Raw genomic sequence first — 27,965 nt, forward strand, 5'->3', positions numbered from 1 at the left:
TCGGGACCGGACCAAAACGCTCGACATAAGCGGGTTGTCGAGATAACCGAGGTCGAGATAAGTGGGTTTGACTGTACTCTTAATGATGGACCTTGTTAGGGTGACCAGCTATAATGAAGAGATTAATAGTGAGGGACTAACATATTTTTACTCATTTGATAATCCAGTATTTCTTCTTTCTAGGTTAGTTGATAGGTATCAGAAGTACTGTTATCTATCCCGGTGAGAACTGAAGCATGGCAGATTTTCTGATTCAGCTAGTGATAGGAGTGTTTAAGGCTATATCTATTGTCTATGACTTGGTAGCCTTCATCCCGTATTATGTCATCTGTCGTCCAGACCTTCGAATTAAACAGTCCAACAGAATCAAGGTAAGATGTACATATTTCTTTAGTTTTATTACCCTTGTCCGTGTATACATCCATCACACATATGCATTTCAGTTTTCAGGCACTGTGCTGATGCTTTGGTGTTCTTTGAACACTATCTAGTTTTATATAATAATAATATAATCCTATGTTAGTTGCACCATAAAAACTGAAAACTGTCTGAGCTCTCTGTGGCTCAGATATTGGTTTGCTGTTGTTACAAAGGCTGAGAAGCTAGGGATCCTGGAAAAAAATAGGGTTCAGTCTAGTCTGCATTTTGTGGCGCTAAAAATGTTTGATGCCCCACTTAGATGTCAAAGATGAGTTGATATGAGTGAGGTATCAAAATAGTAATTGATGCAAATTTCACATATATCAACACCTCATAATGTCCTGATTGGGAATTAAGCCTGTGACAAGCATTTGATTGACAGAGACTGATGGTTTGCCTAGAGTGGTGTCACAACCATATACCATTGACTTCATATTTAATTCAGATACAAATGATATCCAGTCAGACCACATGTAAATAAATGAGTGTTAATTTGGAAACTTGTTGACAGACTTGATGTGCAAACTTGCCCAAATTAATCAATGAAAGTAATACTGTTCAACTGAAATTGTTTCAAGAGGCTTTCCTCTCTTCATCCAGTCTTCCACTGGCACAAAGGAAATGAACTTATCAGTAAAATACATTCAAGTCAAAAGTTTAAGCATCATATCTTGCTAAGATTGGGCATCACCTGAATTTTATCATTGTGATGTATTGCGATTCAGGACAGCATATGGGTTGCTGGGTTTGGGTATCAATAGAATTTCTGTGTTTTGATGTATTTTGGTTCAGGACAGCGTATTGCTTGCTAGTGTTGGGCATTGCCAGAAGTTTTGTACTGTGATTCAGGACAGCGTATTGCTTGCTAGGGTTGGACATTGCCAGAAGTTTTGTACTGTGATTCAGGACAGCATATTGCTTTCTATGATTGGGCATCACTAGAATTTCTGTGTTTTGATGTATTGTAATTCAGGACAGTGTATCACTTGCTAGGGTTGGACATTACCAGAAGTTTTGTATTGTGATACAGGACAGCGTATGGCTTGCTAGGTTTGGTAATCACCAGAAGTTTTGTATTGTGATTCAGGACAGCATATCACTTTTTAGTGTTGGGCATCACCCAAAGTTTTATATTGTACTATGATTCAGGACAGATTATCACTTTCTAGGGTTGGTAATCACCAGAAGTTTTGTATTGTGATACAGAACAGTGTATGGCTTGCTAGGGTTGGTAATCACCAGAAGTTTTATACTGTGATTCAGGACAGTGTATCACTTTCTAGGGTTGGACATCACCCAAAGTTTTATATTGTGATTCAGGACAGCGTATTGCTTGCTAGGGTTGGACATAGCCAGAAGTTTTGTACTATGATTCAGGACGGCATGTTGCTTGCTTGGGTTGGGCATCACTAGAATTTCTGTGTTTTAATGTATTGTGATTCAGGATAGCGTATCACTTGCTAGGGTTGGACAATGGACGTTGCCTGAAGTTTTGTATTGTGATACAGGACAGCATAGGGCTTGCTATGGTTGGTAATCACCAGGTATTCCAGGTATTGTGGTACATATTGCATTATATTAGGAAAGTCTGTAGAAAGTACAAAATTATTGAAAAGTGAACACTAAGTCATGTAACATTAATTCCTTTTAAATCTCTTTATGTGAACAATGATTGGGAAACATCCTAACATGTAGGCAAGTCTGAGCTATGTGATATAACCTCATGCTGAATATTCATCTTCTCAACTCAAGCCACATTAGTGGGACGGTGTCTGTGATCATCGGCGGTGAAGTTCATTTACCGCTTGTCAGCTTGGCCCATGTATTGCATACCGACAAACAGAATGGTCACTCATTTTTCATCTTTGAGAACTTCTGCCCGAATACTTTCAGACAAGTGATTTTGCCTTTTTTATTCAGCACCTACTCATGCAGCACTTAAGGTTACATGTCTGCCATTTTGGGTTGCTGCTGTGCAGTAGGCAGAATGTAACATACGGTTAAAATAAATCCTTGTTTTTGTGTCAGACAGATCTTTCAAAAATCCCCTTTTCTTGGAATAACAGACATTTCAAGAGACAAATTATGTAAATCAAGTAAATGAAGGCTGAAATGTTAATTTTGTTTGAATTCTGTTTACACAAATATTGCAAAAACGTATTCTTTGGCATTATATTGCAGCACATGTACTTCATTTGTACTGAAGTACACATGTACTAATATAGCACAGAAACTGCACACATTTACAGCTTCTACAACCCTGCTAAGAATGGAGTGAAAGTAAAAATTGGTATCTTCGACTTAATAATAAAGGCAGTGCAAAGAAGTAGAGGAAATTTGAAGAAAAAAATTATTTTGAAGGTTCTGTGGTAGATAAACATGAAGCAGTTATCATATACATGCTATTTTATGTTTGCTTTGTTAAACGTATTCAGTTTGCTATTCTTAACACATGAAAAACTGACTAAATAAACACATCAGCAGTGGGTAGTAACCATCACATACTAGATGGCACAAGTTTAAAGAAAAATCTTAATAAATATAATTCAGTCTAAAAATTTTGGAAGCTTTTGACTAAATTATGCAAAATCTTTTACAAGTAATCAATCGTTAGCATCTAATTTTGCTGTGAATTAAATGATGTGTTGATCTTTTTATTGAATGTGTAAAAAAATATATTACACAAATAGTTAACTAATATGAAGAAAGAACCTTGAATGTTAATTTGTTTCCCACCTTTTTCAGAGAAAAATGCCAGAAATAATGCTATTTATGTAAGCGGCAGTGATACTCAACTCATTGTAAAAGTTTTTGCATGAGAACAAAACTCAGTAAAATTCAAGATTATGGTGTTCTCCAGAATGCTTTGTTAAACTCAGTATCATAAATACTTAAATTAGTATTGAATTACTTTAAAAAAAACATATCTTTACCAAATATTAGAAACCATGCAAATATTGGTCATCAGAATCTAAACTGTCCCTATTAGAAACCAGGTAAATATTGGTCCATTAGAATCTAAACTGGCCTTGTTAGAAACATGCAAATATTGGTCCATTAGAATCAAAACTGTCCCTATTAGAAACCATGCAAATATTGGTCCATTAGAATCTGAACTGGCCTTATTAGAAACCATGCAAATATTGGTCATCAGAATCTAAACTGGCCCTGTTAGAAACCATGCAAATATTGGTCCATTAGAATCTAAACTGGCCCTGTTAGAAACCATGCAAATATTGGTCATCAGAATCTAAACTGGCCCTGTTAGAAACCATGCAATTATTGGTCCATTAGAATCTAAACTGGCCATGTTAGAAACTATGCACCATCTGAAGCAGCCCCTTAAGAAAAATATAAAGGGGTTATTGGTTCCATATTCTTTAATCCAAGATATTTAGTAAGCTTCATTGGGCAGTCATGTACTCTTGCATGTGTCAGACCTGGAGTCTGAACCCAGAGCTATAAAAAGTGAGTGCATTTTTTGTGTTTGCTAGTTTCTGTGCTGACAAGTAGTGGAAATCCTACCACATTTTGCGGTATGGTCCAAACTCTGGCAGATTTTCTGGTTCAGCTTGTAATTTCTATATTCAGGGCAGTTTCATCAGTTAACAATTTAGCCTACTTTCTCCCTTTTTGTGTCATCTGTCACCCAGACTTATAAATGTACTACACACTGTGATCCTACCAATTGATAAACCGAGTTTGGTGGTTAACCCATCTCCTGCTTCTGCAAAAGTATGAAATATTTTTTTTAATTTGGCTTTGCTACTAAATAAATAAAACTTCACAAGTGGTGCCTGCTGTGCTAGTCATAGGAGAAATCCTGTATATGTGCAGGGTCTATTCGTCTGTTCTAGGATGCATGGCTGCATTATTCATGCTTTTTTTAATTATTTTTTAAAAGCCTACTTAAAAACTCCGTCAGACGTGTGAATATTGAACTTCATTCCCTCCCCCTTCCAGTTTTAGAGTAGATCCTGCATATCAGCTGCCAGATGTAAGCAGGGAACAGATAACTAATTCTCCATAGACTAATGTTAATGCATGCACAGACAAATTCAGTTGCCATAGACTGTAATGTTAATGCATGCACAGACAAATTCAGTTGCCATAGACTGTAATGTTAATGCATGCACAGACAAATTCAGTTGCCATAGACTGTAATGTTAATGCATGCACAGACAAATTCAGTTGCCATAGACTGTAATGTTAATGCATGCACAGACAAATTCAGTTGCCATAGACTGTAATGTTAATGTAAGCTGGGCACAACAGACAACTAATTCACTAATTCATTTCCCTTAGACTGTAGTGTTAATTTAAATTGGGCACATACAAATAATTCAGTTCTCATAGACTGTAATGTTAATGTAAGCACAGACAACTAATTCAGTTCCCTTAGTCTGTAATGTTGATGTAAATTGGGCACATACAAATAATTCAATTCCCGTAGATTATAATGTTAATATAAGGAGAGAACTATTTGTAATTAAATTCCCATAGACTGTAATATTAATGAAAACAAAAAGAACTAATAAAATTCCCATAAACTGTAACATTAATGTAAACACAGACAACTAATTCAATTCCTGATGATTATAATGTGACCGCTCTGGTTGTCTAGTGGTTAGGGCATCCGCCTCAGGTGCAGGAGATCATGGGTTTGAACCCCTCCTGAGTCATACCAGAGACTTATAAAAATGGACTAGCAGCTGCCTTGCTTGGCGCTCAGTATTAATAGGTTAGTATTAGGACTGGTAGGCTTGGTGTCAGGATAATGTGACTGGGTGGGACATGATGCTGGATGCCTGCAACATGATGCCCATTTGCTAGACATCACTATTAACTATCACACTGCAGACATTGTTGTGATATAACAAAAAAATTGTTTTGTTACAAAATCAAATCACACACATGCACACACAGATTATAATGTTACTGTATACAGACAACTAATTCAATTCCCATAGACTGTTGTGTTAATGTAAGGACAGGTAACTAATTCAGTTCCTAATGACTGTAATATTAATGTAAGCACGGACTACTAATTCAGTTCCAGTAGACTGTAATATTAATGTAAGCACAAACAACTAATTCAGTTTCCTTAGACTGTAGTGTTATAGTAAGTACAGACAACTAATTTAGTTTCCATAGACTTTAATGTTAATGTAAGCATAGACAACTAATTTAGTTTCCATAGACTGTATTGTTAATGTAAGCATAGACAACTAATTCAGTTTCCATAGACTGTAATGTTAATGTAAGCACAGACTACTAATTCAGTTTCCATAGGCTGTAATGTTAATGTAAGCATAGACAACTAATTCAGTTCCTATAGACTGTATTGTTAATGTAAGCACAGACTACCAATTCAGTTTCCATAGACTGTAATGTTAATGTAAGCACAGACTACTAATTCAGTTCCTATAGACTGTAATATTAATGTAAGTACAGACAACTAATTCAGTTCCCTTAGACTGTAATATTAATGTAAGCACAGACTACTAATTCAGTTCCTATAGACTGTAATATTAATGTAAGCACAGACTACTAATTCAGTTCCCTTAGACTGTAATATTAATGTAAGCACAGACTACTAATTCATTTCCTATAGACTGTAATATTAATGTAAGCACAGACTACTAATTCAGTTCCTATAGACTGTAATATTAATGTAAGCACAGACTACTAATTCAGTTCCTATAGACTGTAATATTAATGTAAGCACAGACTACTAATTCAGTTCCTATAGACTGTAATGTTAGTGTAAGTACAGACTACTAATTCAGTTTCCATAGAATGTAATGATATCTTTTGGGGTTAAATGTTTCAACGATATATTGATATTTTTGCTGTAATAATACACATATTGATGCCAGAGTCGGAGAATTGATACAAAACAGTGCTTAACATATGCAACTTATTTTAGTCATCAGCAGTGATGCATAATTATTATTAGTTTGCCTTGTTATTCTTTAAAATTAAAATTCATCTGAAACAGCATCAGCAGTCACTGGTCTTCATTTTTATTAATAAAAATCGAAATAGACTATTGAGAATACTCTCTCGCTGTCTCTGTAAATAAACAGAAAGTGACATGGTTCATAATTCCCCCTACTCACAAAAATGAAAGCTACACTACCAGAGTGTCGCACGGTGAAATATGTTACATTAAATTCTCATTGGTGATTATTGCTTGTTCCAGTCCAGGTTAAACAGTAACCACCAATTAGAAATTAATGTAGCTTTGCATAGCAAACAGGGCAAAACAACAGAGAAACCAAGCAGAAGAATTAATTGATATGTAAAGTATTTAAACTGAGATGCTGTCAGGTTGATCGATATGCAGCACCAGTGTATAGTTTCACTCCTGGATAACATATACAAGACGACTAATTCAATTCCCATAGGCTTTAATGTCAGTGTAAGTAAGCTAGACAGAGACAGCTAATTCAGTTCCCATAGATTATAATGTTAAAAATTTAACACAGACAATTATTCATTTTCCTTAGACTGTAATGTTAATGTAAGCACAGACAACTAATTCAATTCCCACAGATTGTAATGATAATTTAAGGAGAGAACTATTTGTAATTAAATTCCCATAGGCTTTAATGTCAGTGTAAGTAAGCGAGACAGAGACAGCTAATTCAATTCCTATAGACTATAATGTTAAAATTTAGCACAGACAATTATTCAGTTGCCTTAGACTGTAATATTACTGTAAGCACAGGCAACTAATTCAATTCCCGCAGATTGTAATGATAATTTAAGGAGAGAACTATTTGTAATTAAATTCCCATAGGCTTTAATGTCAGTGTAAGTAAGCGAGAAAGAGACAGCTAATTCAATTCCTATAGACTATAATGTTAAAATTTAGCACAGACAATTATTCAGTTGCCTTAGACTGTAATGTTAATGTAAGCACAGACAACTAATTCAATTCCCATAGACTATAATGTTAAAATTTAGCACAGACAACTAATTCAATTCCCACAGATTGTAATGATAATTTAAGGAGAGAATTTTTTGTAATTAAATTCCCATAGGCTTTAATGTCAGTGTAAGTAAGTGAGACAGAGACAGCTAATTCAATTCCTATAGACTATAATGTTAAAATTTAGCACAGACAATTATTCAGTTGCCTTCGACTGTAATGTTACTGTAAGCACAGACAACTAATTCAATTCCCATAGACTATAATGTTAAAATTTAGTACAGACAATTATTGAGTTGCCTTAGACTGTAATGTTACTGTAAGCACAGACAACTAATTCAATTCCCATAGACTATAATGTTAAAATTTAGCACAGACAATTATTCAGTTGCCTTAGACTGTAATGTTACTGTAAGCACAGACAACTAATTCAATTCCCGCAGATTGTAATGATAATTTAAGGAGAGAACCTTTTGTAATTAAATTCCCATAGACTGTAATATTAATGTTTATATCCAGTAGGACCTATGCAATTCCAGCAATAAAATAAACATGACTTTAATTTCAGGCCTACTGTATTGTATTCAGTTTACCCATATATATTGTTAGGATAAAAAAAATGGCTTAAATTTTGGTGGATTTTTTTTAGTAATTATTTTCAACCAGTCAGCAACCTTGATTCTGTTAATTATGGTTTTTAAAATACCACCATACTTAGACATAATTAGATGTTTGTGACCAGTTATATGAACCATTTCATCTTAATTTAATACAAGCATGTTAAAAGAGAGACAGAAATATACTGATAAATCTCAGTCTGAAGATGATTCATGAAAACAGACCCTGCACAACTATTTTTGTCACAGAATTAATGTATACTGTATTCTTTCGTTGGTCATTTTCAGGCCAAACCAGTAGGAGACAAGCCAGGTGGGCCATACAGGTCAGTGGACATTCAGTTTGGTACCCTGTCAACATCCCTCTTCCCTGAAGCCCAAACCCTTGATGACTTGTTCCTGCGGGCACTTCGGCTATATGGGACCAAGAGTTGCCTTGGAACTCGGGAACTTCTGAATGAGGAAGATGAAATGCAGCCTAATGGCAGAGTCTTCAAAAAGGTTTGAAGGATTAGTTACTTTGTGAGAACTGCAGCTTGAAGTATTAATTATGTGTATCATTTATCAAGAATTTTGTATTTCTCGTCAATCAGTTGTAGCAGTAAGTGTTAATTGTGTATTTCTTACGAGTGATTATGATGGATTGCTGACTTGCCAAAGTGGCTTAGTGTTTAACCTGAAAAATTCAGTCAGAAGGTTACAGTTGTAAATATTGCCTTGGGCCAGACCAGATTGGGTGCTGTGGTAAGTCTCTTGTAGGGGTTGGAGTTGAATTAAAAATCATATTGCGATATATTACAATATTAAGCGAAATAATGTAATATAATTGCAAGATATTGATTTAAGAAAGAATTATATTTTTTTTACCACTCCTGTGGCCTAGTGGTTAGAGCGTCTGCCTCTGGTGTGGGAGGTTGCAGGTTTGAACCTCAGCCAAGTCATACCAAAGAGTTCTAAAAATGGTACTAACAGCAGTCTTGCTAGGCACTCAGCATTAAGAGGTTAGTGTTAGGGCTGGTCAGCCTGGTTACGGGATAATGTGACTAGGTGGGACACGATACTACATGTTTGCAGCATGATGCCACAGTGCTAGACATCACTATAAACAACTGTCACACTGTAAATATCTTAGCAATAAATAATTTAAAAAATTGTTAATTTTTTAAAATAAAACATATACAGACTGCAAAGAGGTAAGTACAATTATTTAATTACATAATTAAAAATCTGTAGAGAAAATACATTAAATGACAGTAGTTACAATCTAACATAGAAATAAAATGAGTTACAATAGAATCTTTTGTGTGAACAGTTTGTGGTTTAATTTTTGATAAATAAAAATACATGAAACTGCAGATTGGTCCCTTCGTTGTCATATTACCCAGTGTAGTTCAAACTGAACTGCATTGAAAATCACATGGTGGAACTTATTCATATTTTTTTAAGAAGATAAGAGCATCAACATGATTTGGTTTTAGTGCTGAACATTGTACATTTACTATATCTCCAGCAGTGGAGAACACCCTCTCAGAAGGAGAACTTGTTGCTGGGATGCAAGCTTAGCTAATTTTGGAAATCTCTGCTCGTGATTTTTTCCACCATTGAAGAGGATTTGAATTCAAGGGAATCAATGGAAACACTCTCTAGTTCTTATGCTTTTCTTCTAGTGTATGAAGTTCTATGTGGCCCACTGTTATGCGTTGGGGTGGGATGCTCCCAATATTTATTTGATATATTGTGGAATTCCCACCCTGGCTCGTTTTTGTAGGAAGTGAAATTAGTGATAGAGAGAGATAAAGCTCTGAGCCCCCAGTCAGCAATACTGACAGTTAAATTATTAAGAACACAAAGGTGAAATTCAAAGAATAACAATTTTATACAAATTAAACGATATTAATTTCTCAACCAATCTTCTTCCTCTCGACCATGTAACAACCTATTTCATCACGTGATTATAGTGTGAGATGGCTTTCCCCTGTACTTGGTTTCTACTCATCTGTGTTTACTCTGCGAATTCCTTTCCTCCTTCCGGCGTTCTCCGTACTCCGATTCTTCCTATCCTCTTCCCCTTTTGTCTCCTTGACTACCCGGTAGTTCTGCCCCCAAAAGCTTCCTACGAAAACACAAGGACGTTAGTATGTTTTGTTAGCCATCTCGCTCACACTAAATCAACAATCAATCAATCATCAGATAAAGGCTATCTACATCTTTGGTCACGCATTCATGCGCATTGAAAACCCCACATGTTCTTATAGAAACAATGTCACAATAAGAGCGGTATCCTACTTATCATACAGAAATCACTAAATTGCGTCACATCAATCTATATATATTTTTAATCTTATTATTCTCAACAATATCACAACAATCCGATACATTTCTGTACATTACACTCCCACAAGTGTACACAAATATTCAAATATCCATATTATTTAAACTTACACACTGCAATCATTTCCAGAGTTACAATTTAAATCAACAATTGCAAAATCTAGAATATCACATGAATAAATATGCTAGTTTACCACGAAGTAACTAAATAGCGAATTACGATATTCATTCTGACGAGCGAGCAATCTACATAATCATAGCTCATCTCTCAAGTACGCATGTAAATTAAACAATACAAAGGTAATTCTATGTACTAACAATTCTAGTAAGTAAATATACATACTGCACTTAATTACAATTACAATGCCGTAACATTCTGCAACAATCGAGCAAATAACTCATTGACCTTTACGAAGCTTTCTGTCCTTGAATGTACCAAGATTTTTCCTGCCAAATCACGAGTGACTCCCGGAGTTATTGCTACAACTTGTCAGCACGATGCTTCACAATGACTAATTCGTTCCCAGCCCAAATTACTGTTAAATTCTGGTTCAAATTGATGGCCCCACCCTTCCTCAGTTCCGATTGGATATCAATTCTACCCTAGTCGGTCCAGCTTAACAGACGAGCCTCAGGCCATCTGTCAACGCGGGGAGATTTACAACAGCAACAAGGGTCCTTTGTTCTAGCACAAAGCTTCTAACGTCTACGTGTTAGTTTTGACACCTAACGAAGAGAACTCTTGTACAAACATGAATCACCACGACAGTGCAGGGTCGACATACTCATGGCGCTAACTCATTCCTTTGTTCCTGACTTACATAATCGTGGGCAGGCAAACATGACATAGTGGTTCCATTTGTGTTTCTAAAGTCTGAACACCAGTTATGTAGACATCACAGGGGCCCCGTGTGGCCGAGTGGTCTAAAGCGCTCTCCATTACGGATCACTGCCATCTCACCTCTGTCTGCGTGGGTTCGAGTCTCGGATTCGGCCAATGTGGGTATGTGAGAAAGCTTGCCAGTAGCTTCTCGAGGGTAAGTGATTCTTTCTGGGGATTTCCCGGGTTCTTCCTCCACCATTAAAACTGGCCGCCATGTATAGCATATTGTCTGCTGAAAAATGGCGTTAAACCCTACAACAACAACAACATGTTGACATCACCAAGAAGTTCTTGCATGCCAGACACAGCTACCTTCATCATATCACTCTGACCAATGTCTGACTTGAGTTTCTTGCAAATTGGTTGATTATCCTCAGCAGCTGAATTGGCAGATACACATAACTGCTTGGGGTAGCTGTGACAAAGTTGGCAATTCTGACTGTCAGCTGTCACCCACAGATGACTGATCAGTGCCATGTTCAGCCTTCACTCTAACAATGATTTCTGATGCATTCTGCAAAATTTTGATAATGATTTCATACCTTCATGCATCACTGAGGAAAGGTAAAGCTTTAAAACGTGGATCCAAAGCAACAGCGGTGGTGAGAGTTTCTCCTTGACGAGTGTATCTATCCTGAAGATCGTCAACCACAGCCCTTTTCGTCTGAGCTATTACTAGAGAGTCATCATCACTGTGTTGGAAAATGCTGTCAATAAGTTCGCGATGCAGAGGCATGATAACAGAAATGGTTCGAACTTACTCAGTACAAAGAGTGGTTGTCACCACTTTAAGAGGTTGTCGACAAGCCATCAATTCATCTGCCAGGCATCATCTAAAACTGGGTTCAGATCTTTCTCTTTTATTTTATTAAGATCTTTCAATCGCAAAATGGCAATTACTGTACATTGCAGAAACCTTGAAATCATGTCATAAATACTATTCTATCTAGTGGGCACATCAGCTATGAGCTTATGATCTGGTAGGCCCAGCAATTCAGCCTGGCTTTTCAGTTTAGCTGCTGTAATTGTACTTTGGGGGAAGAACCCATATATTCAGTGAATCCTGCTGTGGAGAATTTCAATGCATCTGATCTTGAGACACTTTGTGCAGCCAAATAATTGTATGTGCATAACACTTGATGTGAAAGTTGCATCCTGAACGAGTCCCAGCCTTGTCCATGTTAGTTGCATTATCTGATACAAAAAGTCGGTGTGGGTATAGACTGTATTTCCCATTCTTTGATGGCCTTAAGGATCACAGCAGCTATATTTTCACCTGTGTGCCCTTCATACAAGGGCCAAGTTTGAAGAACATAGTTTATTAACTTCCAGTCTTTATCAGTGTGAGTTGACATTATTGTCAGATAAGATTCAAATGAACTTGATGTCCAGCTATCTGTTGTCAGTGCAACCTTCTCAGCATTTTGTAGGTCTTCTATTACTAGTGTCTTGACTTGAGCATATTTTTGAAGAATGATCACCTCTGCAAACTGCATTTTACCTGGAATAGTATATTGGGGGTCAAGTGTATGTCAAAGGTCTCTAAACTCTGCTGAATCCACTATTTGGTATCAATACAAGCCCTTTATGTTAAATCTGCACAGTGTACACCTTGTCAGTTATAAAGCATGTGAAGAATAGGAGGGGTAATTTGCACCACTGAGCCCTGGTATGTTTCTCTGGGTTGACTGTGACATTTTGCTTTAGAAAGATCAGAATTATCTTCACACAATGAACTTCCATTAGCAGACATTGATGATCTATTGTCTGTCATATTGTAATTACCACTTTTCCCAGGATGGTGCTTGATTATATGGTAGGTTAGATTTGTGCTTCCACTGGAAAACTTAACATGAGCCTCACACAGTCTGCACACAGCAATTGCCTCATCAGTTTTCCCATCCCTTGCACTCTTTTTTTAATGCAAAATGAGTCTATATGGCAGACATCACTGTTCAATTTTTCAACCATATTTGAAGTACTTGTAACTCAAGGTCAGTGTCATTTAGTCATCAGTATCAGCAAAGTGCTTATTTGTTGACAAAGAGAAGTTAAAGCTTCAAAGAGATCAAGATTCACAGACATGTATCTTCTGATTTCCCATGCTGCAACTGCACAGGAAGCGAAATAGAAATGTTATTGAAGCAGATTACTGGAGGTATAGGTATGGAATTCAATAGTTCATTGTTATTCAGAGACTGTTATAAGTAATGAAATATGGGTAATATTAATTTATAAAAATAACAAAGTTTGTTTGCAACTTTTTATCAAAATTTACATCAGTATCATACTACATGTATGTCAATATAAGTTATATCACAATTATTATATCATCTGTTTAATACCACAGTATACCTGTATTCGATATTATTAATACCACAGTATACCTGTATTCTATATTATTGCACACCCTTAGTCTCTTGCTAAGACACATCACTCCAATTGCCTTGGGATGATATGACTTTTTGTGTGTTGATGTGCTATTTTAGACAGCTATCAGTCAAATAAATCAATCAAATTATTGCACAATAAGATGTACAATTAATGTTTGTCTGTGTTTGTCTGTGTCTTGATGCCCTGATCCTGACACCTGGGTTGTTTTCATTGGTTCACATTTAAACTAGTATTATGTAACGGGTTATATTTTACCCAACTATTACAAAATTGTAAGCATATTGACTTAGAGTTGCTTTTTATTTATGTGTATAAAATTTTTTATACACATTCTTCAGTCCCACTGCTTGCAGCCTGGGCAAGCTTGAGTTGGTCCAGTGCATCTGTACATCTGAATGCATGTTATGCTCTAACTAGTAAAGTTGGAATGTTTGCTGATTCATTTGTTTGTTCATATGTTCATTAATTACACCCTCAGTATCTTGGATCTGATTTCACCTACACTTAACACATTGACCTGATTTTCATGCTTGATTGATTTAACTATTTTCTGTCATTTTGTTCATTATACCAGTAATGTTTTAGACATATCACCTGCACATATGAAAATTGCTATGTAGATGCATATTAGGAAGAGTAACATAGCTTGTTATGCCTTCAAATATCTTGGACCCTGTTTCACCCACATTCATGAAAATTGGTATTTGGATGCCTCCCAGAAACAGTAACTCACTGGTAACAAAACCAGGTAAATATGATATAATGTTAACAATTAAGTAATTTCTACATTTTCAACCAATCATTCATTCATTCTCAATTTTGTCAACTCTATTTTACTGACACTCATGATAATTGGTATGTGAATCAATTTTAACAAGGTAACTAAACCATGAAAAACTAGGTTACTGTGGCCTAATTTTCTTGCTTAAGTGACACTCTATTTTTAACTATCTGTTCATCATGTCATTAATATCTTAGACTGTCTTCACCTACACTAATGAAAACTAACCAAACATTTAGGGGCCCCGAGTGGCCGAGTGGTCTAAACCGCTCTCCGTTACGGATCACTGCCATCTCACCTCTGTCTGCGCTTGTTCGAGTCTCGGATTCAGCCAACGTGGGTACGTGAGAAAGCTTGCCAGTAGCTTCTCATGGGTGGGTGGTTCTTTCCGAGGTTTCGCAGGTTCTTCCTCCACCATTAATACTGGCCACCATGTATAGCCTACTGTGTGCTGAAAAATGGCGTTAAACCCAACAACAACAACAACAACAACCAAACATTTACATTTGATTGATTTCTGTATGTTGATCTATTTGTTTTTCTTTTTACATTCTCATTATATTTGAGCACTATTTTGTCAAACTCGTGAAATTTAGTGGGTAGATCACTGATTTCCCTTGATTTTGAAAATTAAGAGTCAGCGACTCCTGTCTCCAACCAGATTGGGGCATCCTAGCCCCATTGTAAGAATTTAGTATATTGGGAATTATACTTTTATGCAATACAACAATTTTACACATTTAAAAAAAGATTTTGCATATAAAACAAAAACAATATAGGCTTTTAATATTGTATTGCACATATTTCCTATATCTGTATTTGAGTAGTTTGGTTTGGGTTTGATTTGGTGCTTTATACACAGCAACATCAATAGGTTATTTAGTGCCAAGGCAAAGGGCTTTGCCCAAGGACACACAATGGTAGCTGACCTAGGATGGTCTGATGGTAGGATCTGAACCTGCACCCTTTTGCACACTACCCACTTAGACACATCAGCTCCTGCACTGGAGAGGTGGAGAAAGGATCAAAGAAAACTGATCTGTATTTACGATGTCTGTGAAATTACCATCTTTTTGCAAAAAGATGTTTTGCTTACAAGTGTATGTATGCTTGCAGGTAAATAAAACAATTGGTGAGGGCCAACAGACTGTCAGAGACTGACAGGGCATTTTATAAGAATCCTGATAAGTATAAATGACAATTCATGTAATAGATGTTTGCTATAAAGATAAAAACAGAGTGACGTATGGCACAATATGGTTACAGCTGAAATTATGTTTGATTTCCTCAAGGCAACATACATATATTTTATATTGGCTCAGTGGCTGTCCATTCCTGACCCAGATAAACAGTCATATAGTACAAGTCACATGGGTCATGTATGCACATTTACTCATTTTAAATTAAATATAAATTGTTCTTTTAAAATGTAACACTAATTTTCTTTAACCAAAATCTATTCAATCCTGATTTTTGAATGCTCTGCACCTTAACTGTTATCAAGAAACTTCCCGATGAAAATTATCGATCTCTACAGCCTTTTACAGTGGACCATGTACTAAACTGAGGTCAAAATAAGAGCGCATCGAGTGGAATCATCGCAATCAAGGGTTGTACGATTTTGTTTATCAATATGCGTAGCGTTCATTGCGATATCACAGCATATGACATTCAATCCAGATTGTACTGGATCACACCTTTAGGTTCATTTGGTCCAAAAATATCTACGCACTTTAACATTGATTTTGCTGTATCCACCTCTTGGAGCATCTAAATAATGACTTTCCAAAGGAATATGGATGTATATGAATCCAAATGAAGTGAATACTTGCCACTTAAAGGAGTGTTGAATCAAATTCTAAAACAATGATACCCATTACTGAAATAGTTGGTGTTGAATACCTACATGACCTGTGTGACTTGCTGTATATGTGATGCCTTGGCTAGGTTGTTGTCTGCTTCCTCGTAAAATTTTGTTTTCAACAGAATTAGTAATGTTGCCTTTTTCTCCTGAGAAATTCTCTTTGCCACTTCATGTTTATGATTTGGGTTCATCTTGTGCCCAGTAAGTGCAGAAAACTGCAAATTAGTACAAGCCTATCAACAGAGGATGGGAAAAGGCAAAACTGGCCTTTGTACACAGATGTCAGACCTGCCGATACTACTGGAAAGATCGAGAGAATCTTGATTTATGGACCTATCTCCCAATTCACTGATTTTTTTATATATACAAAAACATCATTTTCCATTTCCCTGTTTCTGTTTCTGGTTTTTCTGTGTCTGGTATGTTTCTTAGTACTTTACCATATCCGGCTTGATTTCAGGTTTTCATCTGCCAATACAAAGAGATTGTCTCACAGTGTGGTTCTCATTACCTGACCCCATCAGCAAATCTCAGTATCATAATGGATAAGTTTCTCAGCATGAAGCAAAAAAGAGAAGAAAAGAAAGTAACTAATGACTTTTCACCAGCCAAGTAGAGGCCCTGAGTGGCCGAGTGGTCTAAAGCACTTTCCGTTACAGATCACTGCCATCATACCTCTGTCTGCATGGGTTCGAGTCTAGAATTCGGCCAATGTGGTTATGTGAGAAAGCTTGCCAGTAGCTTCTTGTGGGTTGATGGTTCTTCCCAGGGTTCTCCCGGGTTCTTCCTCCATGATTAATACTGGCCACCCTATATAGCTATCGTGTGCTGAAAAATGGTGTTAAACCCAACAACAACCAGCCAACCAAAAGAAATGGGATCAAAAATATATGAGTGATTGGGAGAAGCAGTTAGCTTTCATTCGTCCATTGACTCACGGAGCCTATCATGCGTTCTGCCACTGATGATCAGCTCTTTCCACATTCAATTCAAAATTGTAGATTTGGTAAAGCTGACACTCTCTATGCAGATTATCAGCATTGATTCCTTCCATTTGGTTGGAGAAAAAGGCCAGGTCCTTTAATGATATTACAGATTGTTTAGACACATATGCAATGCTTGCATGAATATGTAAGTCATCCTTTAGTGGGTTGCTTTCAGGAAAAAAGGATGGATCTGGCCATTTGTTGTTTCCAACCCTTGGGAGAGTAATGCAATCAGTACTTTCAATACCACATAGCAACAGTAAGGCTCATGGATCAAAAAGAAATCCTATGCATGTATAGCAAGTAAATAATTCATCCATACCAAACTCATGTCACTGTGACTTTTTTTTTATGCATGAGTGACTTGTATTTGGACCTATGCATTTGTTATATCCAGAGTATCATACACCATGCTCAACATATACTCATAAAACTTGGTATTTGGATGCATCATTAAATTCTTAAAATTCCTAACTTAATTTTATTACATCAGGTCACTATGACCTATTTTCATGCTTGAATTTAAAATGTTTTGCCATGTAATTTTAATGCTGTCAATATCTTAGACCATATTATATCTACAAGGATGAAAATTGGTATGTGGATGCATTGCAAGATGACAACCAAGTTATACCAAAGCTGTGCCATTGTGACCTAATTGTCACATTTGAGTGACTTAAGTATTTTCAGCCAATCATTCATTACACCCTCAATATTTTGGACCCAATTCCACCTACTTTCATAAAAAGTGGTATATGGATGCATCTCAAAAAGAGTACTCAGTCGTAGCAAAATGAGGTCACTGTGACTTAATTTGCCTGGTTGAGTGATGCATGTATTTTCATTTATTTTTTCAATGCATCTTCAATATCTCTGAGAAAATATTTTTCTGCTGGTTCTGTAGTATGTCTCTAGTGCAAGGGCAAATGAGTGGAGTGAAAAAAAAAAGTCATCTGTCAGTAAAGTTATACATTTTTAGCTTCTTTTTGATGGTTTAGCTCACCTGTAAAAAGTAGAGGAGGGTTATTGAACTACCACCAAATGTCATTGATAGTGTTGAAGCATCAGCATCCACACAGCCTCACTGAATCTCAACCGTTCTTTTTTTTTAGGTACTGTGCAACAGTTTGGAATGGTTCATAGCACTGCACCTCATGAACTAGTTAATTTCACAAGATAGCAATTTTAACTGCACCTGATAATGTTTGCCATTCCATTTAATTTGTACAAGTAAAGTCAGCACTTGCACTGTTGTGGAACACTACATCTGGATTCAAGAAAACAAAATTTAACCAAAATTAAAGAGCAAAGACCAAAATATGTATGTTTCTTGGAACTTGCAGGACATTTTCTGACACATCACTGCAAATTATGAAGAACTATCTATAGCCTAGACAAGGGCAAATATTAGGAGTTGCCTATGGTGTGTGATTTAAAGAGGAAATTAGATTAACCTACTCCAAAGATATAGCAATGACTCCACTTGACAAGCTCTTTTTTTTAACCCAAGTTTAGTACATGGCCCATTGTAAAAGTCCATAGCGATAGATAATTTTCATCTGGAAGTTTCTTCGTGACAGTTAAGGTTCAGAGCATTCAATGATCAGGATTGAATAGACTTTGTTTTAAGAAAATTAGTGTTAAATTTTAAAAGAACAATTTTTATATAATTTAAAATGAGTAAATGTGCATAATACCCGTGTGACTTGTACTATCGATTCTGTGGATGGCGTGAATCTGGGGTTAAGGATGAAACCTGTTTCAGTTATTTACATTAAGGATGAAACAATATGCCTATGTCAAGTATCAGTACTTATATATAGCCTATGAAATGATAGATATCAATACACAGAGTAAAGAGGCAAACTGCTAATAGTTTTTAATGGCTGTTAACTTATAAGGTATATATGTTGTTTTGAATACGCAGACCTGCCAACTCTTAAGATTTTGCCATAAGTCTTACGAAAATTGCCCTTAAAATATGGACTTACAGCATACTAGCAGAAACTACGGAAGAATGATCGTTACTGAAAAATCTGGATGATTGGTTCATCCGTGTTTTATTTGGATCCAGGTTTCATCTTAGAATTAGTGAGATTAGTCAGGGAACCAGACTAACATTACAGCAGCACTCCAGATGCCTTAAAGCTGTAAACTGCACATATTTTTTCATGCAAAGCATCTGCATGATCAAACTGTTGATTATATCATTTTTTTAAATGGCATCCAGAAATTGATGCATGTTTCAGATGAAAGGGGAAATAAGTTTCTAGAAAAGTGTTAATATTCAACACAGAAGAATAAAAAGGAGTATTCAGATTCTTGTGAATAAAAGCTGGAAAGGACACAATTACGTTTATTGGACATCATGTGCCAATTTGAGTATGTCATGGCAGGAGATATGATTGCTGTCATCAAGTGAAATGGAAAAAGAATTTCCAAGAATTATGTCAAGTTGAGAGATAGCAACAAGCCATTGAGCTGCATAGGGTTTGGAACTAGAATTTGTGCAACTGTACTAGTGGTAAATAAAGTCTACACGTACTTTACAACTTTTCAGTTGAACATAATGTTTATCATCAATGCATCTAACTTTTAAAAACGTTCTGAAAACTGGTCCATCTTATGGGAAAAAAATCAGCTGTCTTACTGAGATTTACTTGTCAGGGTTGGCAGGTCTGGAAGATGGTCTCCAGCATAAGTGTGTATCGAAATAGCAGCATTATCAATGCATTGATACATCATGATCAATTAATCATTTCACCTATAATCTGTATAAAGGTCTTAAATAAAGGACGTGCATTTAATGTGCCATCTCACTGTACTCTTCTTCTTTCTTCATTTTGTTGTCAGACATTTTTTCCTGTCATTACAGGTGATAATGGGTGATTACACCTGGATAACATATGAAGAGGTGTTCGAGAGGGCAACAAACTTTGGAAGTGGATTGCTAGCTTTGGGTCAGAAACCCAGAAAAAATATTCTGATATTTGCTGAAACCAAAGCTGATTGGATGATTGCTGCACAAGCCTGTTTCAAATACAATTTTCCTGGTAAGAAATTGCCTATTGGAGAGACAGCAAGAAGAATATTGTCATATATACATAAAGATCCATCTAGTGTAAAGTTTGGATAAAAATCATTAAATAACTATCTTTTTTTGTGTGTGAGTAGATTATGGTTAGAAATTATGCAAACTTTCTGTGGAACAAGAAAAGGTTAAAGGTCATAGGTTAGTTTCATATTGGAAACATCTTTGCAGGAAGAGTAGATTTCTGTTACTGTCAGCGTTGAATGTTAATTATATGTACTTCATTACTGCGTTATTGCTAGAAAAACTTGTATGTTGGTAGATACTTTTGGTATTTATGTATTTCATCTAAGAACGTAGTGAAACTCTGAAATTCAAATTAAGTAGAGTCTGTTTTCATTTTTTCAGTGCAGTGATGTTCATTATTTAAAAAGAATCAGATTCACCTGGCAGGGATCGTTTGTGCTTTTTTGGGTATAAACAGATATGGCAAATAATTATAGTGGTCCCCCTCTTATACGGCCACCCCTTTTGCACCAGGAAAGTGGCTTTATAAGATGGATAGCCTTTCCAGAGGGGGACTAAATTTTTTGTGAGAAGTATATGTAATGTAGGTACATGTAGTAAGAAAGCTGCATACTTCAAAGCATTTAATATCTTTTAAAAGTAACATTAATTATTAAACGGTTCTTCTTGTCATAATAATAGACTTATTTCAACTAAATATACATTAATAGTTCTTATTCTTGATGTAAGTGTGATATGTGAGCAGGTATTTTTGTCATGCACATTGCAAAACCATTCAAAAACGTCATTTAAATCTTGGTACATACATAATTCTTTTTCCATTTGCCCCATTTTTGCACTGCTGCTGAAAAATCAACTTATCGGTTACGACGTTGTTTATCTGAGTCTTTTCAACATAAAATTGTGTGGCAAGTCCCCCCTCCCCACCCCACTAGACTTTCTTCTAAAATAAGACATCTCTGTTTACATGATGGCATGTTAATGTTTGGTAATGATTTATTTGGATGTTGCTAACTGTATGCGATTTAATTATGTAGACAAAACTTTTGTAGAGTGTATGAAATGCCTTCTTCGTAAAGGAGCAATAGATGTATTGTCATGTAATTTTTTGTTCATGGTTAATTTCTCTGTGTGTTAATCCACAAAATCTATTTTTAGCTTATGCTGAGCATGTTATGATGTTGACAATTATGTCCAGTTGTAATCATCAAAGAGAAGAACTTGACAGGTGTGTGAGCCCAAAACTCTATCGTAACATTGTTGAGCCCATTTCATTTAGTTTAGTCAACACTTCTTTCAGTAATGGAAACCTGACATTGAGAGACATGTGTCAACGGTAGAGATAATCTGATTACTTACCTTATGTCATGATATGAATTAATTATTGGTTCTGGACACATTTGAAATAAAAAGTGGCCACTTGTGAGGGGATCATTAAACATTTTTTCCTAATATGGTGGTCGCATTAGAGGGGTGGCCATTCTTGAGGGGTACTTTTAAATACAAACTTGTCAGTGTCAATGGATTCTGGCTATAAGAAGTGGGTGACCGCTGGTCAGTGGGGCCATTCTAGAGGGGGACTACTCTGTATCAGAAAAACAAAAAACCATGGATGATTGCTATTCAGACCTTAACAGGAAAACCTTTGAAATTTTAAGTTAAAACTAAATGTTTTAAAGATTTATAGAGAAATACCATCTCTTCCCTCCCCATTTAGCAAGTCTTTCAGCATAATATCTTATTTCTAAGGGACTTGGCATCTGTAGGTATATGACTGGTAAACACATGTAGTGACAAAGTTTCTGAATCATGCTTAGAAAGATATATAGTTTTGAATACAATGCAATGATTGTGGAGAAGAGGAGTTTAGAAATCATTATTCCTTTTGCTTTGAGTGAATAAGATACACTCGGAAAAACAAACCTTTCCTAATAATATTTATTGCTTTCTTTGAGACTTCAGAATGTAATATAATTGGGGGAAAATAAGGCACATAACAGGAGAAACGGCACATCCTTTGAGACTTAAGAATGTAATTGGGGGAAAATGAGGCACGTCACAGGAGAAACGGCACATCCTTTGAGAATTTTGTGTGTTTTCAACTTGGAAGATCAGTTAATATTGAGTGAAAACGAGGATTTTTAAATGCCATGAAAAAACTTCTCGATTTTAGGTCATAATCTCCATATTTTTTTTTATTCAGTCTCCCTACTTGGCTTTTGAAAAGTTCGAGGTATAGAGATGCCTTTAAATGGTTTTGTCTTTTCAGATCCAGTTTTGACAGAGCTGTTGCCACTCTTTGATAAGTTCTAAATCTCCACTACGGTATATTCTTGTAACCAGCTTAGCTTAGGAACTACTGAACACATTCTGATAGAATTTGATGTGTACATTTTCTCATAAACATAGATGAGCCTCTTGTTTTGTCTTATCAACTCCATTTTGGATAGAGTTATGGGCCTTGACAATTAACTTAATATCTTGAATTTGTGATGTTGCTTGTAACCAGCATTCTGATGCAGTTTCATATCATTATTTTCTCTTAGACTAATATGTGCCTTGTATGGGTCTACTCTCGTTGAGTTATGACCCTAGATTACTCATCTTTCTAACTTTTGTTTCTGCAGAATAACTTTACAAGGAGGAGTTAGATTTCAGCCAGATTTGGCATGTAGCTTCAGATTGATGAGACCTCGAAACAGTTTGATTTCTGTGTTCCATGTTATAATTCATAGGAATCATGGCAGCTGACATTGCTGAATTTCAGCACACAAGAATCAAGTGATTTCTGTGAGCCTCATGTTCAGACACATTGTTCAACCTGAGATGAGATTGAAGCAGTTGGCTAGCATACAGTCAGCCTTCTCAGACTATTATAGTATAATGCCTGGACTTCCATTTAAAGATTGATGTCAATCCCTGTCTGAATCACAGAGAGTATTATTGGTGCATCCAAAAACTTCCTCTATTCATAAGTTTGATGTTGAGTTAGATGAAATTTCTGTTATCTAGTACTGAAAACTGTTTTGAAACTGGGTTATCCATCATTTTGTGATATTGTTCCACAAAGGCTAAACATCTCAGCAGTTTTCAGACCTTAGGTGTGAATTAGGCTCATTACTTTTTGTTTTTCTTCACTGCACTGTTGGAGGTAGTCAGTTATCTCTTGCAACTTCAGACACTTGGATAGGATTTTCTTAGTGTCTTGGGAACAAGGGGAGTAAGTGGTTAGGAAGTAGCACATGTGTTAGCTTTTGGGTTCACTAACTAGGATGTCCAGTTGTTAGTAGAAGAGCTAGATAGATGTCCCATTGAGTCTCTAGAAAAAAGTACTGAATTTGTTAGTAGCAACATCAAGCTTTTGAACAGTGTATTTGTGGCTACACCATTGACATACTCTGCAATTTTTGGACAGGGATTGAGATCTATCTTAAAATGGGAGTCCATGCATTATGTTTTAATTGTTCATTAATTTCCTCTCATGAAAACCTAAATGTCTAGGCCTCATTGTCTTTTGCTGGAATTTACAACTCATTTGGAGCAGCCATGATCTTTCCATAACCAACTTCACTTTGCAAGACTGTTGTCACTTACCATAATTCCAATCCATTATCATAATTACAGCATTACACAAGTAAGCCACTAATAAAATACATTTTCATTTTCATTATTAAAATAATATTTAGAGCTTGTTTAGCCTCCTCTTCTGTACCCCCACCCACCAGAAATGAATCATTAATGACATCTGAAACCCAGCTGCATTAAAAGATAATATCTTTCTAATCAAATGCACTGGCTGAAAAACCCTTGGTTTGTAATATTTCTGCCTGCTGCCAACCAGCAGTGCCTATGTCATATGGCCAAAAAGGCAGCTGTGCTGACTGCACTGGCAGCTAGGGGGGTATATAAACCTCACACCAATGAGATAGGTGATCAGTTGAACCAATGTGTCAACCAGAACTTTTCCCTCCAGTGAGATACCAGGATAACAAAACTAGTCAGATATTAGGGGTGATACACCACAGCAGCAGATGGAAGAGAACACCTCCACATTCCATCAGGCATTACTTTCTTCTCAAGCTTTTTTCTTTGAAATCAAACATTGCATTGAAGAGAAGCTTATCTGGTGGGTCATGCGTCTGCTGTCTATGTGATCGCTATGCCACATTAAAGAAAGGATACCTTTTTCATGGGTTGAGGCTTATAGCTTTTTCTGGATTCTCGATTTTTTTCTTGGTAAGAAAACACCATCCATTTCCCATTTCTGTATTGTAAGTGTGACGTGTCTCTTTATCTTCTGTTGTACTGCTTTTAGAGGAGTGGTTTTGTTCTTCACATATAGACTCCACTCATATTTTGTTGGAAGGGTAACTGTTGAGGTTGTTGAGGTTCTGGGAAGGGTAACTGTTGAGGTTGATGCACATGCATTTCCTCACTCTATTACCTATTCTTCTAATGTTCATTTGAAGAGATAATATGTTCTACAGAGAAAGGATATTGTATAGTAAAAAGAAAAATGTTTCTCAGAGAATTCTTACCTGATCACATTACTATGAAGCCATCCCAAACCCTCCTGCAAATGTAAGCATCCTTGTTGATATTTCACTCAAGCTTAAACTAAAGAACATGATGTTGCAGGTGGTATCTTGGAAGAGTTTCTTCCTATAGATGATGTTTTCATGGTATGATATATAAATGGAAAAGTACATTTTTTCATCTTTTAGGGAGGGCTGGACTTCAGAGGTAGTGTTGTTTGATTCTATTCAATAATGTGATCAAGTAAGTATTCTTATAAAAGCATAATTATGCTGTAAAATTTCCTTTCTTATATATTTTAGTGGTGACTTTGTATGCAACTTTGGGTCTAGATGCTATTGTACATGGAGTCAATGAGAGTGAGGTCTCCCATGTTATTACAAGTGCTGAGCTGCTACCAAAGTTTAAGGTACCTAGAACTTTTAATTCCAGAAGCAATTATTCCCTACCATATAAGTTTTGAAGAAGGGGGCATTCAAAGCCCACAATGTTTGCTGGTATACCTTGTGTGTCAGTCTCTTTATATGCTAACATCTGTCCATGTACATATTCTTTTTATTTCTACTCATTCAGTTTAAAAAACCCTCAATTTTATTGATTGTGATCAAATGTGGCACAACTATTGATATTTGTCAAAATATCTGTCATGTTTTATTTTTCATGCTGCCGGTTAATATGAAAGATGTACTTTTATGTTTACTTGCTATTAATTTAGAATGACTTAATAATAGATTAGAATAAGTACAGCTTTACTAGATATATATCCAGTGCATCCATTTATTTATGCCCTAGATTAAACTCTGATTTGGAATATAGCTCTGGAGTGGGATCAACATGCAGGCCGTGGTCAGCTTCTTGCTTGATCATTGTTTTTTTGTATTTGTTTTTAATTGTTTGAAACCATGTTTGATTGAAGGCCTAATATCAGGAAGACCTTAGTCAAATTCAGTTTTCCTTACTTTAAAAATCTGAGTTATTGCCCCTGTTAGACTCGTACTTAATTCTTACTTCATTCAGATAAATAACTTTTGAAGGACCATATGGATCAAAGGTTAATTTCATAGATCACTTTGTATTAGAGAAACTTTGGTCAGATTTGAGTTTTAGCTTTCCTGCCTTTAAGGGCATGTGAGTTTATGGTAAGATCCATTTTATTTTTGTGTTGTCTGCTCATAGTTGTTATTTATGCCTTCTAAAAGCTGTTTAACCAATTAGTACATGATTTTACAGGATTCATTCTGGCATCAAGGCCTTTCAGATTTGTCATCCATTATGTATGCTGCTAATAAAGATTGCAAAAGCATTAAACAACCTCTTTCTAAAAATGTGCTCAACAGAATTTGACAGAAAGCAACCAGATATGAAAGGTTTGTTGCCTTCTGCAAATGATGCCCATCTAACTTACAATATGGCTTCTGGTTCTAAAAACAGAAAAACCTTGAACTTCTTCTAACCAAAAACATGAAACAAAACTTGACCAAAATTGACAGAAAGTTTCCTAGCTTGGTGTCCATAATATTTATACCAGTGATGTTGATCTGACATGAAATATGTCCACCATTACTTAAAACAAAAATAATTAATCAGCTTTATAAAAGACAGAAGAAATTGACCGTCATTGACAGAGTCATTTCATTGTTTGACAAATGCTGTGCCATCAAATTGAGATGAAAATACAAAAGCTAGAGAACTTTTCATCAGTTGTCTTCATAACATTTCAATCAACAGCTTTGAAAGACATTTGTACAAAAAGCCCCCTACTGACCTAGATTTCTTGGCCAACTGGTCTTGTAATTGGCTATTTGACAGATGTCAGACACATGTGTAGTCTCCGGCCCCTTGAGGTTCTTGCTAACTTTTCTGTTTTGAGTTTTGGTCCTTGTTTGACTTTGATGTTGTATATAGAACCAAGGCTTCATCAGTTGTACAATAATGGAATAAGCATTTATGCCATGCTTACACATATGTAGTCCAACTATATTTTACAAGATTATGTACTTTTTTTGTTATTTTGACATGCCTGTTTTGAGACCTCCTGGAGTTTCGACAACTTCTGCAGAGGCATCACAGGGTTTGAAATTAATTTTCAGAAATTATTTTATACTTTATATGATATTGCATACTTAAATAAGTACTGAAACATGGATTCACCTATACAGACTCACACACAAACACACACACACACTGGCTATTGTGTATTATTTCAAGGGCTATTGTGTATTATTTCAAGGTATCATTAAAAAATAAACATTTGCACACATGTCCACATTAAACACAAGCCTTTGACCACTGTGTTTTATTTTAGGGAATCATTAAAAAGATAAACAGTCTGATGCATCTAATCTACTTGCACACATTTCCATGCACGCATGCACACACACACACAGACACACACACACACACAGACGCACACAAACACACACAGAGCAAATGCTCATGGTTTAATATTTCAGGGTATCATTGACAAGATGAGCAATGTAACGCATTTAATCTACATGAATTGTTTAATATTTAAGGATATCATTGACAAGATGTTTAATGGAACACATTTAATTTACAAGAATGGTTTAATATTTCAGGGTATCATTAACAAGATGTTATACAACTTAAGATGTCTAATCTGTATTGATGGTATATTATTTCAGGGTATCATTAACAAGATGAACAATGTAACACATCTAATCTATATGGATGGTGGCAAGAAACATAAGTTTGATGAATATCCATCACGAGTGAAGATTCTTACAATGTCAGAGGTAGAAATAGAAGGTGCACAACTTGACAACAGTGAGTAAAGGCACTTTTTATGATGTCATTTGTTGTCTGTACATTTATCTCGCCTGGCATGCATGATCTGGCATCCATTAGTATTTTCTATTTTCATCTTCTCCAAAAGCACTTAAGCAGTATTAGCCAGTTTTAGAACAGAACATCTTGGCATGAAGGTCTTAAAAATGATTCTGATCTGCCAATAAATATGACTTAAATTACTTAAAAACAGAAATTTTGTAATGCCTTCTCAAAAAATATTTAATCCTCCCCAAAAACTGCTGAACAGAATTTTAACGAAGTCAACAGACACATTTAGGCACAAAGGACTTTCAGATTTGTACTAATGTTACCAATCTGCCATCCAATATGGCTGTCATTGCTTAAAA

The 27,965-nt window shown here is 35.9% G+C and overlaps 1 protein-coding gene across 7 annotated transcripts in view; it reads left to right on the forward strand.

The window, feature by feature from the left end:
- The window catches only part of LOC149799840 (long-chain-fatty-acid--CoA ligase 4-like), a 104,298-nt gene that overhangs the window by 24,489 nt on the left and 51,844 nt on the right, over nucleotides 1–27,965 (forward strand). For 5 of the 7 annotated variants that reach the window (XM_089959248.1, XM_089959251.1, XM_089959249.1 and 2 more), the window contains exons 2-6: nucleotides 184–371; nucleotides 8,263–8,475; nucleotides 20,089–20,266; nucleotides 25,110–25,216; nucleotides 27,453–27,594. In XM_089959248.1, the coding sequence (XP_089815374.1) occupies nucleotides 237–371; nucleotides 8,263–8,475; nucleotides 20,089–20,266; nucleotides 25,110–25,216; nucleotides 27,453–27,594 (775 nt within the window). In that variant the 5' untranslated portion in view covers nucleotides 184–236. The remainder of the gene's footprint in view (nucleotides 1–183; nucleotides 372–8,262; nucleotides 8,476–20,088; nucleotides 20,267–25,109; nucleotides 25,217–27,452; nucleotides 27,595–27,965) is intronic. The other 2 variants (XM_089959252.1, XM_089959255.1) reach the window with 1 other exon arrangement.

The sequence above is a fragment of the Sinohyriopsis cumingii genome, chromosome 5 (genome assembly GCF_028554795.1).
Source record: "Sinohyriopsis cumingii isolate HCF-2022 chromosome 5, ASM2855479v2, whole genome shotgun sequence".
Lineage (NCBI taxonomy): Eukaryota > Metazoa > Mollusca > Bivalvia > Unionida > Unionidae > Sinohyriopsis > Sinohyriopsis cumingii.